The sequence below is a fragment of the Dromiciops gliroides genome, chromosome 1 (assembly GCF_019393635.1).
Source record: "Dromiciops gliroides isolate mDroGli1 chromosome 1, mDroGli1.pri, whole genome shotgun sequence".
Lineage (NCBI taxonomy): Eukaryota > Metazoa > Chordata > Mammalia > Microbiotheria > Microbiotheriidae > Dromiciops > Dromiciops gliroides.
This window is the reverse complement of record NC_057861.1, coordinates 695,605,292-695,627,707: the sequence shown is the minus strand read 5'-3', so window position 1 is coordinate 695,627,707 and position 22,416 is coordinate 695,605,292. Positions and strand designations below refer to the sequence as shown.

The window sequence follows — 22,416 nt, the reverse complement described above, 5'->3', positions numbered from 1 at the left end:
CCACTGCACCACCTAGCTGCCCCAGAGACCTAGCTATAGTTGCAGTAAACTAGTGTTCAAATCCCAACTCTGGTAGTTGTGTGACTCTGGGCAAGTCAATTAATCTCCGGGAATATCAATTTCCTCTTCAGTAAAACGGGATAAGAATAGCACTTATTTATAGTGATATCATAAGGATCAAATGAGAAAATATTTGCACATCTTAAAGTGCTATATAAATGTTGGCTATTGTCGTTCGTTTTCTATTCTTTGCTAAAATGAAAAGTGCTGCCCTGAATATTTTGGTGTATTTGGAATCTTTCTGTCTTTAACAGTTTTGGGTGTACACGTTTAGCTTCAAGAGCTCTAGGTCAAAGGTAGAATATCTAAATGTTTAAAAGCATAATTCCAATTTGCTTTCCAGAACGGTTGCCCCAGTTCACAGCTCCACTTAGTAGTGTATTAATGTGTCAGGCCGAGATTTTCATAGTGTATTTCTGAGTTTGTATTTTCGGTATATGAGCGTCTGGCTCTGTGAGTGAGTCCATGTGGTCCCTTGGCTTTTGAGTATCTCTCTTCTGCCTATTTCTGTTCTGTTTAGACCTAAACTTGGAAGGTGTCTTCCACCCACTGACTATGCCCATGATCCAACAGGTTCTTCTCAGCCAGAGAGGTCCAGGGGGCCAAGTTGGACAGGATTTGGAATGGCACACGAGTACCCGGGTTCCGTGGCACGGACATAACACAAGCCACAGTACGATCCACAATTCGGGGAGTCGTCGGCCCGGAGCCCTCAATTCGAGCTTCTTATTGGCCTGGGGCACGTTTGGCAGGTGACTGCTCTGACCACAGCAACAATCCACCCCTTCATTTTCTTTTGGGCTTGGGGCCAGCCCGCAGCAACCACCGTAGTGTGGTCTCAACGAGGCCTGAAGGGGCCACGGATGGGAGCGGCGAACGCACGGGCCACTGGCCCTCAGCGATTGCAGAGCACGTTCCCGTTTCAGCTGCAGCAGGCACAGGCCCCGGGGACAGAAAATCGCGGCCCAAGGGACAGAAACCCAGCCAGGGCCAGAGGAGGCGGGGCAAGGGCTGGAGCAACTGGGGGGGCGGGGGCGGGGAGCGGGGGACAGCGGGGAGGTGTGCGAGAGAGAACAGGGAGGGGGGGAAATGGGGGAGACAGAAAAAAGGGATTTTGTTTTTTTAGGTGAAGGAGAAACAGGCCTGGAGGGATAGAGCGGGAAGGGTCTACCAGAAGGATTGGGGAAGGGGGAATTCCAGGGGGAGGGGGGAGAGGGAGGGGCCAGGGCTATTCCCGGCAGGGGAAGAGGTGGTAGAGAGGGAGGGGCGGGGGTGCACCCTGCACACACACACCCGCCCCGTTTTTGTTTCTCACCCATCCCCGGGTGGGAGCTGTCCACGAGGCCGACAAGATCCCGCCCCGCCCCGCCCCCTCCTCGCACACGGGGTCCGGCCCCCCCGCCCGCCTCTTTGTATCAAACATCCGGGTTTCCCCGCGGGCTCCACTTTGCCTTCGCGGCTCAGGAGCCATTTTGGACTCAGTTCAGCTCCCCCCCCCCCCCGTTCCCGCCCCTCCCCCTCCCCGCGCTTCCCCCAGTCCTTTCATGGCCACTCCGGAGCTGGAGCTTGCACCGGCCTCTCCTCGTCGTCGTCTCGCTGTCCGCAGCCGCAGCCGCTTCCTCCTCCTCGTCCCGGTTTCCCGACCCCACCACCCGCTTCCCCGGCGCTCCCCGCTCCGCCGCGCTATGCCTGAGCCCGGCGCGCCGCAGCCCCCTCCGCCGCAGCCCGCGCCTCCCCGCTCCGCCGCCGCCCCCCAGCCCAGCTGCCGCCCCCCGGCCGTCACCGCCGCCTCGCCCCGGAGCCCGGGCCGCTGCCGAAGCCTCATCCACCTCCTGCACGTAGTGCGCGCTCCGCAGCTGCCCTGAGCCTCCAGCCTGAGCCCCGCAAACTTTGGGGTCTAGGTGAGCGCCCCGCGGCCCCGGCCCCTCTGCCCGCGGCGGCCCCGGACTCCCTCTGGACAAAGTCTCCCGGCGCGCGTGGGGAGGAGGAGAAGGAGTAGGAGCAGGAGCAGGAGGAGCAGGAGCAGCAGCAGCAGCAGCAGCAGCAGCAGCAGCAGCAGGAGCAGGAGGAGCGGGAGGAGGAGCAGCAGCAGCAGCAGCAGCAGCAGCAGCAGGAGGAGGAACCGGAGCAGCAGCCGGAGCAGGAGCAGGAGCAGGAGCAGGAGCAGGAGCAGCAGCAGCAGCAGCAGCAGCAGCAGCAGCGCGCCCTCAGCGGGGCCGGGGCTGGCCCTGTGCTTGCTTACCCCCTCCCCTGGCCCAGCTAGCCGGCCCGCCGGAGTAAGGGGACCCGGCCGCGAGCGCCACAGGGAGTGGAGCCTCTGGGTCGGAATTGACCGGAGCCTCTTTGCCTGCACTGGGCAGGCTTCTTCCCGCCGCTTCCTTCTAGACTCCCTATCTGGGGCTGCTTTCTGCCGCCGCCGCCTCCTCCCTGCCGGCCCCCCGCGTGGCGCGCGGTGTTTTTGTCTTCGTGGAAGATGACGGCGCCTTGGGTCACTTTCGCCCTGCTTTGGGGATCGCTTTGCGCAGGTGAGTGTTTGCGGGGTTTTTGGAGAAGGGGAGCGAGAGGACACTCTAGCTCCGAGCTCTACTGGGGACTCCCGTCATTCCCCCCAAGACCCCCGAGGTCGGGTGACCTGTGATCCGTCTCTTAAGTTTTCTGTTCCCGGGGGTCGGGGGGGGGGGCGGGGCGGGGTGTATGTGTTCGCGTGTCCGCGAGGCCCGCGGCGTGCGAAACTCGCTGCAATGTTTACCAACAAAGGAACTTCCCCGAAGCCTCGTCCTAGCACCTGTACCCTCTGTCCATCCTCCCCCCTCAAGCGCCTCGGATTTAGGGCTAAACCACCGGGTCTCGGAGGTGACCAACGCGGTGGTGGCTTTTTTGCGTTTTCTCCGCGGCAGCCGGGCACGGCTGGTAGCGGTTTGAGGGGGCCAGCTTTGCCGCGCGAGCTCCTAACCCTTCGGGGCCCCTGTTGGGGAGGGGGCGGCCGCGTGACCTGAGCTCCATCAGGATTCGCGCTTCTTGCAGAGAATGCATTGTTGCTGGACGGGGTTCCAAGCTGCCCTCACCGAGGTCCTGGTAGCTGAGGGGCGCCTCCCCCAAACCCCTCCTTAAAGAAATGTGCATAGAACCCGAAAGTCTCGTTCGGATGGTGAGAGTCGCTGGGGGCAGAGGGAGGTTTGCGGTGATTTGTGGCGGGATGAGCTCATTTAGAGTTGTAAAAACCAAACACAGCCACGGCCATTCCCCTGGCACGTTAGGGAGTCCGAGGGTTTTGGTTTTTAGTCTCCCCAACTATTGCTAATTTATTTGACTCTGTTGCAGCTTTTGGAACGGGTAAAGGGGCGGAGTGATGCGTTGCGCTGGGCAAGTTAGCTTTAAACACCGGCAGAGGGAATGTCGAGATCGGGGACCCGTGGGGCTAGTTTAAATTGTACCTCCCTAGCCCTGGTTAGAAAAAAAGTGTTTGTCTTGGACTAAACGGGCGGGAGGTCTCTGCTTGAGCTGTATGTAGCCTCGGCACTGGGCACCTAGGGATTCAGAGAGTGGAGGCTGGCGGGTCAAGTTGGGAGTGGGGCGATTTTTAGCTGCGGCCCCCCGGAGCGTTCTGACTACGCTTTCGGGGTTCTCTCCCGAGCGTTCTGCGCGCGGTACCCTTTTCTATTCCCTTCGGCCCTCCCTCGGAGCTCAGCCGGGCAGCAAGGTACTGCCCCGCCCCCTCGTAATCCCCCGGGCCCTTGGGCCCGGGGTCGCTTTAGTGGTTAGGGAGGGGGGTCGAAGAGGAGGAGGAGGAGTAGGAGGAGGAGAAGATCGGGCCCCAGATCCCGGGGCTCGGAGCGCAGCTGTGAGCGGCCGCTGCGCGGGGCCGGCTCGTGTTTAAGACTGGGGGGGGGGGGAGGAGGGGCGGGGCAGGAGAGGGGGAGGGGAGAAAAGGGGAAAAATAACAAGTCTCGCCTTTCGGGGATTGGCGAACAATGCTGTGTGTGAGAGCAGGCTCGCCAGCACATACACACACACACACACACACACACACACACGCACGCACGCGCGCACATATACACAGTCACACCACAGCACACATCAACAAAACGCACTCGGATTCTTGACTGTCCCTCCCTCTCGCCCCTTTTTCTTAGTCCCGTGCTGGCCTGTACTTTGCATTGAACTGCAATGTATGTTTGTACTCGCTCTCCTCCTCCCTCCCGTCCCCCCTCCAAGCCAAATGTGATTTCCCACGGTTAAAGGCCCAGGGTCGGGCGAACATTGGGTCGGGCCCTGTGGGTGCAGCTGAATTTGGCTTGTTTATGCCGGAGAGGAGGCCGTACTTGAAGGGTTGCGTTCACCAACTAGGGGTCCTATGTTGCTGCCTGGATTTCTTTTGAAGCACCCCCTCTCCTCCCCCGGGAGTGAATCAATCGTCCGGCTGCTCTTTAGATTGGAGGGAACATGTAGGGTCCAATAGCACATCTGGAGCCATTTGGTTTTGGGCCTGTGGTACTGTGATGTTTAGGAGAGGGAGAGGTGTTAAAGCTGACTTCCCTGTTAGTCGAATTTGAAGGAAACCGCTTAGCCGCCCCCTCTGCTCGTGGCCCGGAGGCGGAGCAGGGACACACCCCCGGCTGCGGGTTTGGTTTGGGGAAAGCCTGGGCTCAGGTCTTTGTTCCGAGCCCTTATTAAATATGCAGTGTAGCCTCCTGGGCCCTGCTTGCAGCGGTTCCGTTGGGAGTGTGGGGAAGTCGCATTTGTGGGGCACGGACCCTGAGGCATTTCCACTCAAAGGGGTTTGTGGGTTCCATGAACTGTTTGTGTAGAAATTGTGCTGAAGCTGAGGATGCTATTAACCGAACTGGCCACTGATTGGGGGCGGGGGGAGGGGAAGGGGTGGAGAACTGGAGGCTTAGCAGGCAACATACTTTATCCTAAAGGACCCCGAGTTGTTTCTATTTGAAATGGCAGGGCAATTTGAGAAGTGTTTTTTAAGTGCATTGGTGCACGCTGTGGGGTGACCAGTAACTATGTAGAATAAACCTGATGTGTTCTATTATACCTTCCTGCCCCAGCCAACACCCTGGCATCCTGCTTAATGCAGAATGTCTCAAAAGTCTTAGTGCTATTTTAAGTCTTAACTATTAAAACCGCACTAAGAGTTTTGGAGCTTTCTATATATACCAATATACCTAGTTATATGCTAGATGTCTTCCCCTCCCCTTTTCCCAGACCATAGTCCTCTGGAATATGGATTCAGATGGGACGACAGTAGGAAGCTCAAACTCCTTATGGGATATGCCCAGGCACTCCTCTTAGCCTGACTTCAGGTGTTAAGTATTTTCAGTGTTTGTATAATTCATTCTCAGATAATTTGGGCTAGAGGGGGAAGGGGGTTGAGTTCCTTCAACCGTCTTCCCATTCGATTTAATTCACCAAATATTTAAGTGTTCATCAAGAATTTGGTTCTTACTATTAGAGGCAGTTGGGGGCAGGGAGTGTGGAGCCTCTGAACAACTTCAGCCTTGGAAGTGATGGGATCATATTTGTTTCTTAGGAAGATTATTTTGGCAGTGGTGCGAATGAATTGGAGAGGGGAGAAATTGGAAGGAGACCAGTTTGAAGGTTGTCACAATAGTCAGGGGCAAGAGGGAAGAGTGAGGACTTGAATTAAGATCGGGTCTATGTCTAGAGCTGGAAGGAACCTCAGAGATCATTGAGGCCAAACCCCTTTCTTTATCTTACAGATGTGGAAACAGGTCCAGACCTGTAGGGCTTCCCCCCCCAATTTCTATTTATTTTATGTTTAATTTATGGAATAAAACAAGCATTTCCATAACACATTACAATAAAAAATGATTGCAGTGCATTTTAATAATAATAAATAATAAATAAATAATAAACATTTCAATTCAAAGTTTTGAGCTCCAAAATGTATTTCTTCTTCCCTCCCTCCCCTATGCCCTTCCTGAGGCTGTAAGCCATCAGATATAGGTTATACATGTGCAATTATGTAAAACATTATCATATTGCCCATTTTTATGAGAAAACTTGAATAAAAGAAAAAAATGAAAGAAAATGAAAAATAGCATGCTTCAGTCTGTGTTCAATCAATATCAGTTCTTTCTTTGGAGGTGGATAGTATGTTTTATCATTAGTCCATTGGGATTGTCTCGGATCATTGTATTGCTGGGAATAGTTAAGTCATTCACAGTTCTTCATCAAACAATACTGCTGTCACTGTGCACAAAGTTCTCTTGGTTCTGCTCACTTCACTATACATCAGTTCATACAAGTCTTTCCAGGCCTTTCTGAAATCATCCTGCTTGTCATTTCTTATAGCCCAGTAATATCCCATCACCATCATATACCACAGTTTGTTTAGCCATTCCCCAATTGATGGGCATTCCTTTGATTTCCAATTCTTAGCCACCACAAAAAGAGCTGCTATAAATATTTTTGTACAAATAGGTCTTTTTCTCTTTTGGGGGATGTCTTTGGGATGGTTACATAGGTATTAAGTGGCAGAACTAGGAGTTAAGGCCCTGTGATGTCTAAATCTTTCCGTTTCCTTAGTTTCTCTAGTTTCTGTGAACTTGTTTAAAAATTTCATAATCTATCTCAATATAATTGTTTTACTTTGTAATACTACATATTTTATGTATTAAAAAAACATTATTCTGAGATGGGGACTATTGATTGGAATGTGTCTCTTTACCCTTCCAAAGGAGTCCATGACACAAAAAAGGATAATAACCTCTGTTCTAGACTAGCTAGATATTAATTGGGGGCAGAAAGGAGACAGACATGGATGGGGTAGTTGGTGGTGTTAAAAATCTTCAGGGTCTCAGGATCATAGATTTAAAACTGAAAGGGAATGGAGAGGCCATCTATCTAGTTCAGCCACTTCACTTCACAGTTAAGGAATCAGGCTTAGGCAGGTTAAGTGACTTGCCCAGGGTCACAGTGATTCCAGAACTAGTTCATTCCATGTTAACGTGTTGGTTGTATGGGTGAGAGTGAAGAAGATGCAATAATCAAAGATGACTCCAAGGTCCTGAGCCTTGAGAATTGGGATAGAATGGTAGTGCCATCACTAGAAATTGGGAAGAAAGGTAGGTTTGCATGGAAGATGTTCACTTTGGGGCATGTTGCTTGAGATACTTTAAGACTTTGGTGAAAATGGCCAACAGGCAGTGGGAAATGAGAGAGGGGGAGAGAGTTCCTTGCATATAAGCGATGTATCAGTCATAGAAATGAGTGAGATCACTTACTCATAAAGAGGACATAAATAAAGAACCTGCCGAAGGATAGAACTTTTAGGAACATCCACTTTTTTATAGGAGGAAGAAGAAGCAGTTGAGGTGGAAGAGGGAGGTCAGGGGTCAAACCTGACCCCTGGGTGGAATCCCTCTGGTGATTCCTGACAGGAATGATCAAAGGCATGAAATTAAATTCAAAATACATATTTTCTAGAAGCTGGCAACCCCCCCCCCAAACCCCCAAAACCCCAACAACCAAAAAAACCAAACAAACCCAGAATTACATTTTTAAAAGGCTCCAGAGGATGCAAGATTCTCTACCTCCTACTAGATAGGTAGGGAGTTGAGTTAATTTGCTTAATCAGTAAGCCCCAGGCAGGAGCTTTTCAAATGGTTTGGCATTTTGGATTAAACTAAATTCTGGAAAACCACCCATTGTATGTCTCCCTAGGAGATTCAGAGTGTTGAAGCTGAATTGACAGCATCCTCTCTTCTGGTTGAAGTTCCTAATACCAGTACATTATCTTCATACCTGGTGTGGGGTAGTAGAACAACAAAGGACTTGGATTCATAAGATACTAGTTAGACTTTACTTCTTTATTTTCAATATAGGGGGCAGGGAGAGGAATGGCCAGAAATTTCCCCTGATCATTCTGCCAGTACATATCTGAGACAGGACTCCAAGTCCAGCACTCTTATCAACTATGGGAAAGATGCCTCTCTACAAAGGATGGATTCCTGGTTCTGTGATTTGCTACCTTGGCTAAATTATTTCCTCTCTCCAGGCTACAATTTCCTCATGTGCAAAGACTGTGGTGGGTGTCCTTAGAAGGAGGGTTATAACTATGTTCACTTATTTGTGAGTGTAATGTCTTTACCATTATTTCCACTTTTTCTTTTATGTCACTAAACATTTATTAAATTAGAAACTGGGGATACTGAAGCAAAAGAAAACCCAAACGACATTCCTGGCCCACAGTATACTGTGGCCAAAGATTCAACCTGGAAACTCCAGTACACAGCTGAGATAAATAAATGCAAGATAATTTGAAGAGGAAGAGAGAACTAAGAGTTGATTACACTTTAAAGGAAGCTAAAGATATTGAAGCAGAGTTGAAGAGAAGATGTATTCTTGCATTGGGGGACAGACAACTGGTCTGGAAGTCAGGAATGTGAATACAGAGTCAGAGTTTTGGGATTATTAAGTATGTGAAGGGTAATGTGAAATAAATCTTGAAAGGGTTCAATTGTGTCTGACTCTTCATGACCTTATTTGGGATTTTCTTGGCAAAAATACTAGAATAGTTTTCCATTTCTTTCTCCACCTCATTTGACAGATGAGGAAACTGAGGCAAACAGGGTTAAGTGACTTGCCTGGGGTCACATAGCTAGTAAGTGTCTGAAGCTGGATCTGAACTCAGGAAGATGAGTTCAGGCCTGGTGCTCTATCCACTTTACCACCTTGGCTGGAACCAAGCTGTATAACTTTAAATGCTAAGCTAAAGGATTTATATTTTATCCTAAAAGCAATAGGGAGCCACTGTAGCTAATAGAGCAGGGAGGTAACATATTTGTGCTTTGTGGAGATTATCTTTGGCAGCTGTGTGAAGAATGGCTTGGAGAACTGAGAGATAGGAAACAGACCAATAGGGAGGCAGTTGCTGCAGTCCAGGCAACTAAGTGATAAGTACCTAAACTAGAGATGTTGTGAATAAGACTTGGCAACTCATTGGATATCAGGAGTGAGAGAGAGGAGAGATTCAGGCATACCTCTGAGGTTGCAGATTTGTGTGACTGAAAGAATGCCGGGGAGACTTCAATAGTGATAGGGTATCTGGAGAATAGAGATGAGGGAGGGGAAGGTGATCAGTTTCCTTTTGAACAAGTTGAATTTGAGATGGTTATGGGAGGGCCAGCTATATTGATTTGGGAATTATCTGCATAGAGTTATTAGGTGAATCTATGGGAGTTGATGAGATTCACCAGGAAAAAAAGAGAAGACTAGGAAAGGTAGGTAGCAGTTGAGACATGGAATGATGATCCTGCAAAGGAGATTGAGCAAAATTATTGGCTCTTAGTTCTGGAGCTGGAAGGAGGCTCAGAAAATATGGAGGGCAGCACCCTAACTTTATTTGGGGGAAACTGAGAATGAGCAGTTAAGTGACTTGCCATGGGTCACACAGCTATTGAGTGTGAGGCAAGATTTGAACTCAGATCTTCCTAGCTTAATGTCTATTACTCTGCCCAGAACTGAGACAATGTAATTGGATTTGGCAATTACCAAATTATTGGTAAACCGCTAGGGTAGGAAACCAAAATGTAAGGAGTTGAGAATTCATGAAAGACAAGGCAATGGAGGTAAGGGATGTGGTTGGCTCTTTCTAGGAGTTTGACTGCAAAGGAGAAAGGACAGTGGGTGGCAGGGGCACTCTTAGGTGTTTTTAATAAGGGTTAGCTCCAATCTTGGCCTGGTTGTAGGCTGCAGGAAGGGAAACAGCACATAAAGGGAAATTGACATTTAGAGTCTGGCTCAAGGGCACAATCAGAGGGCTTGACCTTGACAAGGAGAGGGGCCACCTTTTCTTCCCGGCCAGGGTGATGGGAGAAGCAGCAGGCTGGAGGGTGTGGCAGAGCTATGATCTAAAGAGGTTTTGATGTATAAAATAGCACCTTAAGCTGGGTGGTGGCTATTTTTCCAGTAAAGGAGGAAATGAAGTCCTGCTGAGGGGGGAGTCTTGAAGAAAGGATTTGGGACCAAAGTTGTGAGGAGTGTTGTAAGGAGTCAATTAAGGAAGAATTTAAAGGGATTGCCAAGGAGAGTGTGAGCCCAGTTGACTTTAGGTAACAGGAATTTTTAGCTTTAACAATTCTGCAGTCCCTGAATAAGCAGGCTAATGGAGAGGGTGGGGATATACCAATGGTGGTGGTGGTAGGGGGTTGACCAGGTGGAAGCAGGATAGGACAAAAGGGGTAGGAATTCAAGGACAGGGTCTGATCAAAATGGTTATTCATAGGGATAAGGAAGGTGAGGTCAGAGTTGGGAATGATTCCAGGTCATTAGTAAGATTGAAAAATAGATTGATCCAGGAGAGAATGATAGTAGGTTGTGAATAAAGAACAAATTTTGGAGATCTGAATGATGGTGATAAAACTAGAAATGATGGTAAGTAAGATCAAAGGTTGGACCATTTCTGTGTGTGGCTGAGTTGGAGTGGAGGTGGAAATCACAGAGTTGGAGCTTGAACTGGGAAGCCAGAGGGTATTGATTGAAATCCCCAGTTGTCAAGGTGGAGGTTAGAGTGGGGATGGAAAATTCCTTGAGAAAGGAGGAAAATGACTTGGAAATTGGGGAAGAATTGTCAGCCAGTAAACATTTTTTGAGTGCCTACAACTATGCTAAACACTAATTGCAGCAAAGATCTGGATTGGGTGATGAAGAAGATCAAAGTTCTTCTTCCTTTAAGGTTTACTCAGTGTGATGGCAGCAGAGGCAGGATGTTGGGGGTGTCAAAGAAGAGCAGAGAGTGCCCACATACCCACCCTACTAGAGGTGTGAGTGTGACGAGATGTATCCAGGAGGGAAAAAGCATTGGTAGGAATGTAATCTTTTGGGAAGGGAGAGGACCAGTTTCCATGAGAGGAAGAAGATAAGGAGTAAGATTTAAAGGTATATGACATCACAGATTTAGAGCTAGAAGGAACTGTAGAGGTCAGTAAGCTCAACTTCCACCCTTATTTTATATATAAAGAAACTGAAGCAAGTGAATGACTTGCCTGAGGTCCCACAGTTAATAAGCACGTGGGGCAGAGGATTTCAACCTAGCCATTCCTTACTACAACTTGAGGTTCCTTACACTATGCCATGCTGTATCTAATGAGTTTTGTTAAGGGTGGAAGGTTCCAGAAAGGGAAAGGGAGAGTAGTATTTGGGAAGAGGTTAGGTTTAATGTGGGTGGTGATAGGGATCTAGAAAAGTAGGTTTTTGCCTATTTAATGGAACTATCTCAGGGATTAGGAAAAGAGAAGGGGAAAGTTTAATTTAGGACTGGAAAGGACCTTTTGTCTGGGTCTCTCAACCTCAACTAATGGGTGATCTGTCAGGTATCTTCAGCACCTAGGTGTAAGCCTTTGTAAATAGGTGGAGATTGAAGCCCCAGGGGCCTGACTCATCTTCACCATCCATTCCTTTGCCTCTTCCCAAAAGGTCCAGAGATTTTGCCAGTCCAAAGATAGCCTGGGCTGCGAGTGTGTATTTGGTGCCTGGTTTGTGTGGCTTGTCCCACCCTTGGCCCTAGTCCTGGGGGTAAGAGGCTCTTGGCTTTGTGGCTTCTCTCGTATCCTTTGGTGAAACTGGGCCCAGTTAAGTGGTACCTTCACCCATGGCAGGAAATTGAGGCTTGTAAATCCAATTCTTGAGTGTTTGGTGATAAGGAAGGGCTTGGGTTGTTGGCCATGTGCCTCAGTTTTCCTTGTGCTACAATCAATGGTGTACACCTTGTATACCCACAGAAGAGTGAAGCCCTTGCAGGTCAGGAACATTCATTGCCTTACATCATTGGAGCTTAACAAATACTCAAATTTAGATGAATTGATTTGACCTGGTCTTGAATTCAAAAGGTGTAGATTTCCAGATCCCAACGCTGCCGCTTGGCCTTTGTGCAAATTACAATTTCTGAGCCTGTCAAATGATGATAATGTGCATACTGCCTAAGAGACCTTTCAGCTTAGTGTTTAGAGAGCTGACCTTAAAGCTACACGGACCTGAGTTCAAATCCCACAAATATCTTCATGACCCTTGGCAAGTTAAGTAAATAGAGAACATATTGGTGCCAATTACTAGAGGGAGATTTCTCTACTAATGATATCACTTGTACAATCCTTAGCCCCTGTTGATACTACTCTTATCCCAAGGTTGTTAAGTGTTAAGGGCTAAAATTCTAGCTAAACTGTCTAAAATATTTAATGAGTGGTCGCCAATAAATTATAAGCTTTAGCAAGAGTTAGACTTTTAAGCATTTATTAAGGAGAATAAGAATTTGGTAAAGAGAAAGAGAAAGGCCTAGATTCCTATCTATTAAAGGGAGAGCACATTTCTAGCTCTGCTCTCCACCAGAGTCCAGAGGAAAAGCCTCAGAGCGAGCGCCAGTCTCTTCCTTCCTCCTCCCACTAGCCCGCATCACTTCCTGACACCAAAGAAAAGACTCCTGGTCTTGCCCTCAAAGACCTTCGCTTCATGGGCGAAACTCTTCTACAGTAAGTCTCCAGCAGGTGGCGTCGTTCCAATCGTTACATAAGAGAAACACACACACACACACACACACACACACACACACACACACAGACAAAGACTAAGACTATAAAAAGGTGAATTTTGTCTTTATAAATTCCAATTTCCCTTTCACTGGAGGAATACTTTCAGCTTCTCAGTCAGTTTTTGCTTCCCCACTTCCAGTGGTTTAAAAGTTTGCTGTCTCTGGAGAAAACAAACCCATCCTCTTATTGGACAAATCTCATTGGGATAAAGTTCTTCCTTTAATTGAATCTGTTTGACATATAAGAAAATGGGCCTGGGGTGGATAGATGATCTATCTCAGAGACAGAGCCCAGGGCTGGCCCCTAGATCTCCTCCCCCTCCCCCAACTCCAGCTTGGCCCAGCACCTGTTTGTTTTGATATCTTCTTACATTGAACCAATCTCTTTCAGACTCAGGTGGGAAGTTCAGGATGTCAGCCCATTTGATAGTGGGAGTGAGGGGCTTGACAGTACAACTTTGGTTTCCCCTAGTGTTTGCTTTCTTTGGGATAGGGATGAAGAAAGTCACTTCTATCCCTCTGCCTACTCTGTAGCAGCAAATTCAGTTTTAACAAGAAAAATAATATGATAAAAATATTCACTAAATCAATAGGTATTTGCTGAATATCTTTTGTGTTCTCATCCCTGTGTTCCTTTCTGTTAAAAAAAGAGGAAAAGGAAGGATATACCATTCCAGTCTAGTTTAAGCACCAATACTTGAATGTGACTAATCCCCCATCTATCTATAAGATGCTTTGTATTTTCCTAAATTCTTTTTCATACTCTGTATCATCTGATCTTTCTGGCTACCCTGTGAAGTAGTCTAGGGCATTCAGGGGTAAAAATGGAAGCCTAGAGAAGGGAAGAAGCATTTATTAAGTACCTACTATTTGCCAGGTACTTTGTTAAACACTTTACCCTTTGAGGCCAGTACTGTTATTATCCCCATTTTACAGTTGAGGAAACTGAGGTATATTGAGGTTAAATGACTTGCGCAGGTTCACACAGCTAGGAAGTGTTTGAGGCAGGATTTGAATTCAGGTCTTCCTGACTTGAAGCCTCCCAGCACTCTATCACCTAGCTGTCTTGATAGAATTTTTTTATCTTAACATTTATCTTAATATCTATAGAGATATGCATAATAATTTCATTATTTTTATGTGCCATTATTTTCTCCAACTAACTTGCCTGCAACTCCATTTCCTTATCAGTTAAGAGGGGGGAGGGGGGGTTTCATTAAATGACCTTCTAGGTTATCTCTAAATCTGTGATAGGATTCAGACTCCTTTAAGGCAGGGACTATTACATTTAAAAAAAATTTTTTTTTGGGTATCTCTAACGCCTAGTGCAACGCCTAGCATGTGCTTAATAAAGGTTTGCTAATTGATAGGTAATCCTATGAGTGACTTCTTAGGGTTCAAATAGCTTAGTAAACATCTGCTACAGTATTGGAAGCCTGGTCTTCCTGACCCCTCCAGTCTAGCACTAGTCATCGACCATGTGCTTATTGAACAAGGTCAGGAAACAGATACATGCAACCCCTCTGAGTAGATCCTCAGTCCTGTTCAATCCAACACATTTATTAGGGATCTGTACACAAGGTACTCTGCTTGAAGTTCTTAGGAATGCAAAAATATAATACATATCCTGCTCATAAGTAAATGTAAACCAAATTGGAGTCAGGGGGGTGGGGATGAATCAGGACATACCCCTACTGAGAGGTTTGGATCCCACCCAAAGACTGTGAAATTCTTGGCTATCTGGGAATTTGGGAGGGAGCAAATGTCTTGACTGGTGATGACGGCTGGGTGATGTTGAAGGCTCAGTTTCAAACTCATTTCCTGAAGCTAAAAGTCCTGATATGATGACTTGTCAGGCAGAAGTGCTTTTTAATGACAATTTTCTAGCCAGTCTTTATTTGAGTAGTCTATTTCTTTTTTAATTAAAAAAAATCACGAAAGCTTTTAAATATTCAATTTCCATTTTTTCAATTCCATTTTTCCATTCTTTTTCCTCCCTCCCACCTGGTCCCTCAATTAAAAACAGTAATAAAACCCTTTTAAGAAATATGGATGTTTGAAGATGGCGGAAGAAAAGCAGTGAGCTCTTGAACTCATGACATGATCACTCCAAAACACATCGAAATAATGCCATAGGACAATGCTTGGAGCAGGAAAAGCCACAGTAGAATATGTAGAAATCATCTAAACAAGAACAGCTTGAGAGGTCGGAACGAGGGAGCTGCTGTGCTGAGAAAGGAGTGGAGCCCAACCCCACAGTCACCCTGACACAGATCCAGTCCCAGGAAGACCTCACCAGAGAAGGAGACCCCCAGAGCCTCTGAATCAGCTGAAGCACCAGTGTCGTCTGGAACTAAGCTCACAGTCCAGTGAGAGGGCTGAGCCCTTGGCAGGGGGGAGACTACAGGGGTCTATGCTGGTGCTGAGGCAGAACTTGGGTTTTTCACCCCTGCTGGGAACCACGAGGTAGGCTTGAGTAGCAGTGGCCCTAGTGAGGGAGGGGCACAGGCTCCTCAGAGCTGATAACCACAACACGAAAAGCTGGTTGATTAGCACGTTGGTCTGGGGTCATCTGTGGACTGAGGAACAGGCCAGGCAAGTGAAGAACCTGATCCTCCTTAAGTCATACCACTTGGGACTTTTGAAGCTTGGGATACTGCAGCCTGGAAATAATGCCCCACTTTAAGGAGCTAAAAGTGAAGTAAAAGAAAGGCAAGATGAGCAGACAGAGAAAGGTGAGGTCCATAGAAAGTTTCTTCAGTGACAAGGAAGATTGAGGTGCACTCTCAGAGGAAGATGTCAACATCAGGGCCCCTATATCTAAAGCTTCCAAGAAAAATATGAATTGGTCTCAGGCCATAGAGGGCACTCAAAAAGGACTTTGAAGTTAAAGTTAGAGAGGTAGAGGAAAAAACTGGAAAGAGAAATGAGGGTGATGGATGCAGGAAAGACATGAGAAAAAAGTCAACAGCTTGAAAAGTCAAATTGGCCAAATGGAAAAGGAGGTACAAAAGCTCTCTGGTGAAAATAATTGCCTAAGAATTAGGAATGAACAAATGGAAGCTAATGACTTTATGAGAAACCAAGACACAACAAAACAAATCCAAATGAATAAAAACATAGAGGGCAATGTGAAATATCTTATGGGGAAAACTGCTGACCTGGAAAATAGGTCCAAGAGAGATAATTTGAAAATTATTGGTCTACCTGAAAACCATGATCAATGAAAGAGCTTAGATATCATCTTCCAAGATATTCTCAGGGAAAATTGCCCTGAAATTCTAGAAGAAGAAACTAAAATAGAAATTGAAAGAATTCACCGATCACCCCCAGAAAGAGATCCCAAAAGGAAAACTCCTAGGAATATTATAGCCAAATTCCAGAGCTCTCAGGTCAAGGAGAAAATATTGCAAGCTGCCAAAAAGAAAGAATTCAAATACTGTGGAATCCCAGTTAGCATAGCACAAGATCTAGCAGCTTCTACATTAAAGGACTGGAGGGCATGGAATATTATATTCTAGAAGGCAAAGGAATTGGGATTACAACCAAGAATCACCTACCCAGCAAAACTCAGCGTAATCTTTCAGAGGAAAAAATAGGATTTTAATGGAAAAAGAGGACTTTCAGGTATTTGTGATGAAAAGACCTGAACTGAATGGCAAATTTGACTTTCAAATTCAAGACCCTAGATAACCATAAAAAACGAGTTGGGGGACATACCTGGGGTCGTACAGTGGGTGACTGTCTTGTGTCTGAGGCCAGGTTTTGGCTGGGATCCCCCTGGGTCCAGGGTGGATGCTTTGTCCACTGTGTCACCTAGCTGCCCCATAATGATATCTTTAGGGTTAAATTGAGGGGTGAGGGGAATGCTCTGGGGGAGGGAGAAGGGCAGAGGGCATGGGGTGAAATCCCATGTAAAAGAAACAGGAAAGGGCTTATGGAGTGGGGGAAGAGATGGAGGAGGAGCAGGACAGTAAATGACTTTTACACTCATCAGAAGCCTCAAGGAGGGATTAACACACACACCCAACTGGGTGGAGTAATCATTTAATCTGGGCAGTAAATGAGCCTAACACTCATCAAAATTGGCTCAAAGACCTCAATCTCATCAGAATTGGCTCAAGGAGGGAATAACATACACCCTCAATTGGGTGGAGTAATCTCTCTAACTTTGCAGCAAAATAGGAGGGGAAGGGGATAAAGAGAGAGGGGCAAAAGAAGGAAGGGCAAATTGGGGGAGGGGACAGATAGAAGCAAATCCCTTTTGAAGAGGTAAAGGATGAAAGAAGATGGATAATAGAATAAATATCATGGGGAAGGGAAGAGGATGGAAGGGAAACAGTTAACAATAGTAATCATGAAAAAGAGAAAAGAGGGAAAAATTGTACAAAAAATATTTATATCAACTCTTTGTGGTGGCTAAGAATCAAGAGAATGTCCATCTATTGAGGAATGACTGAAGAAGCTGTGGTATATGATTGTAATGGAATGGTATTGTGCTCTAGGAAATGACAAACAGGATGATCCCAGAAAAACCTGGAAAGACTCATGAACTGATGTATAGTGAAGTGAACAGAACTGGGAGGATGTCGTGCATAGTGACAGTAGTATTGTTCAGTGAGCAATTGTGAATGACTTAACTACTGTCAGCAATACAATGATCTAAGACAGTCCCAAGCGACTGATGATGAAGCTTACTCTCCACCCCCATGGAAAGAACTGATAAAAAGAGTACTTGTGGATTATACATATATAACCTGGTTGCTGTCTTGTGGAGGGGGGAGGAAAGGGAGGGAGGGAGAAAAATTTGGAACTCTAAATCTTATGAAAATGAAAATGAATGTTGAAAACAACCTTTACATGTAACTGGAAAAAATAAAATGAATTATAGTTGCTTAAAAAAAAAGAAATATGCATGTTCAAACAAAACAAATCCCCACATCGTCCATGTCCAAAAAGGTATGCCTCTTCCTGCCACTTGAATTGATCACCTATCTATTATGAGGTAGGAAGCTTAGTTCAAGATCTGTCCTCTGGAATCATGGTTGGTCATTTGTACCAATAAGAGTTGTTAAATCTCTTAAAGTTGTTTGTCTTTGCATTACTGTTATTGTATAAAATCTACTTCTGGTTCTGCTTATTTCCTTTTGCATCAGTTCATACAAATTTTACAATTCATGGAATCTTCCCGGGCTTTTCTGAAACCATGGCTTTCATTATTTTCTACAGCACAGTTCTATTACATTACAGTTTTATATGATAATTTCTCAGTTTTTTGTTTACTTGGGTTTTTTTCCTCTTTTTTTTTTTTTGGTGAGGTAATTGGGGTTAAGTGTCTTGCTCAGGGTTACACAGCCGGTAAGTGTTAAGTGTTTGAGGCTGGATTTGAAATCAGGTCCTCCCCACTCCAGGGCCGGTGCTCTATCCACTGCGCCACCTAGCTGCCCCTCTTTCTCTTTCATTGATCTCTTTGGGAGTATACCTAGCCATGGTATCAGTGCGTCAAAGGGTAAACACAGTTTAGTGATTTCTGGGATATTTCAAATTACTTTTCAGAATGGATTCATAGCTCTGCATTCTAGCATCTGTCATTTTCCTGGCTTTTTTTTTTTTTGGTTGTTGTTGTTGTTCAATGAGTATGAGGTAGAAATTCAGTTATTTTAATTTTAATTTCTCTGAGTGATTTGGAACACTTTTTCATGTCCATTTATAGCTCAGATGTCCTCCTTTAAGAACTTCCTGTTCATATCCTTTCACCATCTATCAGTTGGGGAATGACTCTTATTCATATAAGTTTTAGAAATGAGACCTTTATCAGAGAAATTTTGACCCCAGTCTGTTTCAGAGTTCTCTGTGCTTAATGCTAAATCTTAAGTATAAGCCCTTTAAGATTTAGTGTAAAGAATATACAAATTTGGGGAAGATCCATAGCCTCTTTAGGGAATTCCCAATGTGGGAACTCCTTCCACTCTAGAAAACACCTATAAGTTTAAGTAATCCACAGATTGCCCTGGATAACAATAATTACTCATGTCAGATAAGAAAAGGTCTTGAAGTGCAGAAAAATTAAGTGACTTGCCACAATTCATATACCTAGTATCAGAGGATTTGAATCTAGAGTGTTTATGATTCCAACCCAGCAGTGTTTCCACTAGTCCCCATGCTGCATCTTGAGTAAAGAAATTACATCGAGAAGCCTTCACTTGGCACAGTTTGGACTGGAGTGTTTTTTTCTTGGAAGAACCAGCAGCCACGTGGTGGGTGTGGATTATAGTTGGGGGAGGGAATCATGTCCTAACCTGGATCAGTCCAGTTTGACAGCTTTTCTTGGTGGTCCTGTGCTGTAGTTTTTAAAAGGGAATACCATGCCCTGTGGGAATGAGGGGCATTGGTCTTGCTCAAAAAAGGGTTCTTTACAAACAATTCATTATTGTGATGTATAAAGGGTAAGTTTTTTGCTGACTAAATCCTGGCTGGTTACTGAGGCTGTACTCTATGAAAGTTGTGACTAATTCTGAGGTTTTCCTGTTTCGTTTTTTCTTCTCACAGGTTTGGGGTATGTGGTCTGTTACCCCTTCCCATCCCTCCTGAAAGTGAAAGCCTTGCTGATTTCTCTGATTGGTTCGTTCTGGGCAGTTGTATGCTTGGCTTTGGAGGCCCAGGGGAGTTAGTAACTAAACATTGTGACTCAGGGAATGGCAACCCCTAGGTGTGGTTTGTAGTTGGAAAATAGAATGGTTAAGAGAAAGGCAAACAAAGAAAAGTAATTGGGCATGAGAGGCATTCCCCAACTTGGAGCATGTTGTTTCTTTCCTTTTTTTTTTTTTTTTTTGCAGGGCAATGAGGGTTAAATGGCTTCCCAGGGTCACACAGCTAGTAAGTGTCTAGTGTCTGAGGCTAGATTTGAACTCAGATTCTCCTGAATCCAGGGCCAGTGCTTTATCCACTGCACCACCTAGCTGCTCCCCGAGCATGTTGTTTCTTTTTTTTTTTTTTTTTAGTGAGGCAATTGGGGTTAAGTGACATGCCCAAGGTCACACAGCTAGCAAGTGTTAAGTGTCTGAGATAGGACTTGAACCCAGGTACTCCTGACTCCAGGGCCCGAGCTCCATCCACTGTGCCACCCAGCTGCCCCAAGCATGTTATTTCTTAAAAATTTCTAAGTCGGGTCCTTTGCACCCTGTTTCTCATAGAAACAGTGTTCTTAGGAGAGACCACAAAAGCTTATTTAACCTTGAATTAAGCTGAACTACAAACTGAATAGTATTAGTTGGAAGTTCTGGGCTTGTGTGCCTTGCCAGAGGGAAATGGTGCAGCCACAAATCTTTACTAGCTGTATGTGGGATTCTTGGGCAAGTTACTTAACCTCTCTCAGCTTCAGCTTTCTTATCTGTTAGGGTAAAAGGAAATACTATTTGTGAAGCACTTTTCAAACCTTAAAATATTATACCTATGCCCATACCTGTGCCCATACCCGTGCCAGCTGGAAGGAGAGTTAGACTACACATATGACTAGCCAAAGGTAACATTTTGTTGTTGTTGGGGTTGTGTGTGTGTGTGTGTGTGTGTGTGTGTGTGTGTGTGTGTGTGTGTGTGTGTGTGAGAGAGAGAGAGAGAGAGACAGTTGGGGTTAAGTGACTTGCCCAGGGTCACACAGTTAGTAAGTGTCAAGTGTCTGAGGCCAGGTTTGAACTCAGGTCCTGACTCCAGGGCTGGTGCTCTGTCCACTGTGCCACCTAGCTGCCCCCTTAGGTAACATTTTAAAATTGGAGAATCTTGTCTTGAGTACCCCATAGCCCCTCTCTGACCCCCTTTCCCATCTCCTGGAGTTTTGTTCTTCCGCCCCAAATGACTTACTTCCCTTCCCACCAAAATTTCTGCTCCTTTTCTTGCTCACTGTGGCTGGCTGTTAAGATGAAAGCAGTCTAAAGTAATTCACACTGATCAAAAAGGGAAGCTACTTACCCCCAAATGAATCTCTCAGGTGTTGTGACAAAATGAAGTGTGAACATACTCAGTCTCCTGTATGGAAAGATTTTTTTTAGTAGTGGGGACCAGGGCTATCCCTGAGCTGTCCCCTCTTTTTCACAGCTTCTTTTGTTTTCTCACGTAGGTATCTACTTGTTCTTTTAAAAAGTTCTAAATGCTTATGTTCTTAGTAACCTAGTGGAAGTTCCAACAAAAGATAGACATCAGGTAGTATTTTAGGGGTGGGTCACACGCAGGGTTATCTGTAAGGTTCAGGAGACAAAGATGACTGCTCCTGTTTTCTCTGTGACACTTATCTTCCCTCAAAGAGGGATAACAGCATAGAGGGACTGGTAGGAATGTGGTTGGGACTTTTCATCCCCTGCTCCCTTCTTGGGACAGGGTTTGTCTGGGTCTGGGCATTTGAGACTGAATAGGCCCACTGAGGTAGGGTAGGTGACCTGAGAAGGTATGGTCCCAGCCATGACTAATGAGTGGAAAAATAGGTAACACAGAGTAGATCCAAGAAAGCAGACCGTTGGTGACAAGGGTCGGAGAGAACAGCCTAGTAGGCTGAAGAAAGAATATTGTTGGAGGTGTCTGGTGTCAGGCACCCAAGGTCCAAGTAGATAGCTTCAGGAAGATCTGCTAGCAGATGGCAAGGAGATTGAGATTCAGGGGACAGAATTTCCATCTCCTGCCAAAATTGAGCAAGGTAGAGAGGGCTTTAGTCTTGGAGAAACAGGAACTCTGATCAATAGATAAGCATTTATTTAGTGTTTTACTAAGTCCCAGCCCCCAGGTCCCAGGCTGGGGAATACTGAGACCAAAATGAAATAATCTCTGCCCTGAAGAAGCTTACATTTTATATGGTGTGGGGAGGGGGATACACAATATACACATACAAAAATATATACTGTACAAGATAGACCCAAGATAATTTAGGGGGAGGAGGGAATCTCTAGAAGCTGGGGGAATAGTCAGGAAAGACTTCATTTAGAGGTGCCTTCTGAGCTGAGCTTTGAAGAGAACTAGGGATTAGACATCAGGGGCATTGGGTCCTAGGTAGGTCCACTAATTATACAAGGGCAGCTAGGTGACACAGTGGATGGAAGGCAGGTGCTGGATTCAGGAGGACATGAGTTCAAATTTGACCTCAGACTAGCTGTGTGACCCTGTTGGCCTCAGTTTCCTCATCCCTCAAATGAGGTGGAGAAGGAAGTGGCAAACCACTCCAGTGTCTTTGCTAAGAAAACCCCATTTGGGGTCATGGAGAGTTGGTTATGACTGAAAGGATTCAACAACAGTGACAAAAAATTAGACTGCAAATGGGTTACAGCATAAAGTGCCAGATCAAAAGGATGTGGCCCTATAGCCTAGAACCAGAGGTTTGCAATGCTCTTTAGATGTTAAGCTTTGCTTCTATGGGGCCCTTATCTTTTCCGTTCTCGAGACATGATTGATCCCAGAGCCTAGCTTATAGGTGGGAGCTAGCGGGATACCAAAGAAGGAAGCAAGGATGATCTTAAGAGTTGTTTTATCAATGAAACGGCAGATAGAACTGTCTGTTTATACTGCCCATTCTCTTTCCTAAGGAGAGGTTCTCAGTCCTGTTGTGATGATAAGCCTTTTGGCTGTCCCTATTTTAAATTCTAGATATAAACAGCTCTTGATTGAAATTTTTTGGTCCCTATAATCACTAGCTACTGTGCAAAAACCCCCATTTGGCTCCTGGGATATCACTTACAGTAGATCCCCATTGCCTCTGGGATCAAGTAACATTCAAAGCCCCAGTGGACCTTTCTAAGCTCATCTGCTGCTGCCATCCTCAT

At 45.8% G+C, this 22,416-nt stretch overlaps 1 protein-coding gene across 1 annotated transcript in view; it reads left to right on the top strand.

Moving 5' to 3' along the window:
* The first annotated feature begins 2,459 nt into the window (after positions 1–2,459).
* Positions 2,460–22,416, top strand: part of ACVR2B (activin A receptor type 2B) — a 90,634-nt gene continuing 70,677 nt past the window's right edge. Inside the window, exon 1 of the mRNA XM_043976605.1 lies at positions 2,460–2,585. Coding sequence (XP_043832540.1) covers positions 2,534–2,585 — 52 coding nt within the window. The 5' untranslated portion in view covers positions 2,460–2,533. The remainder of the gene's footprint in view (positions 2,586–22,416) is intronic.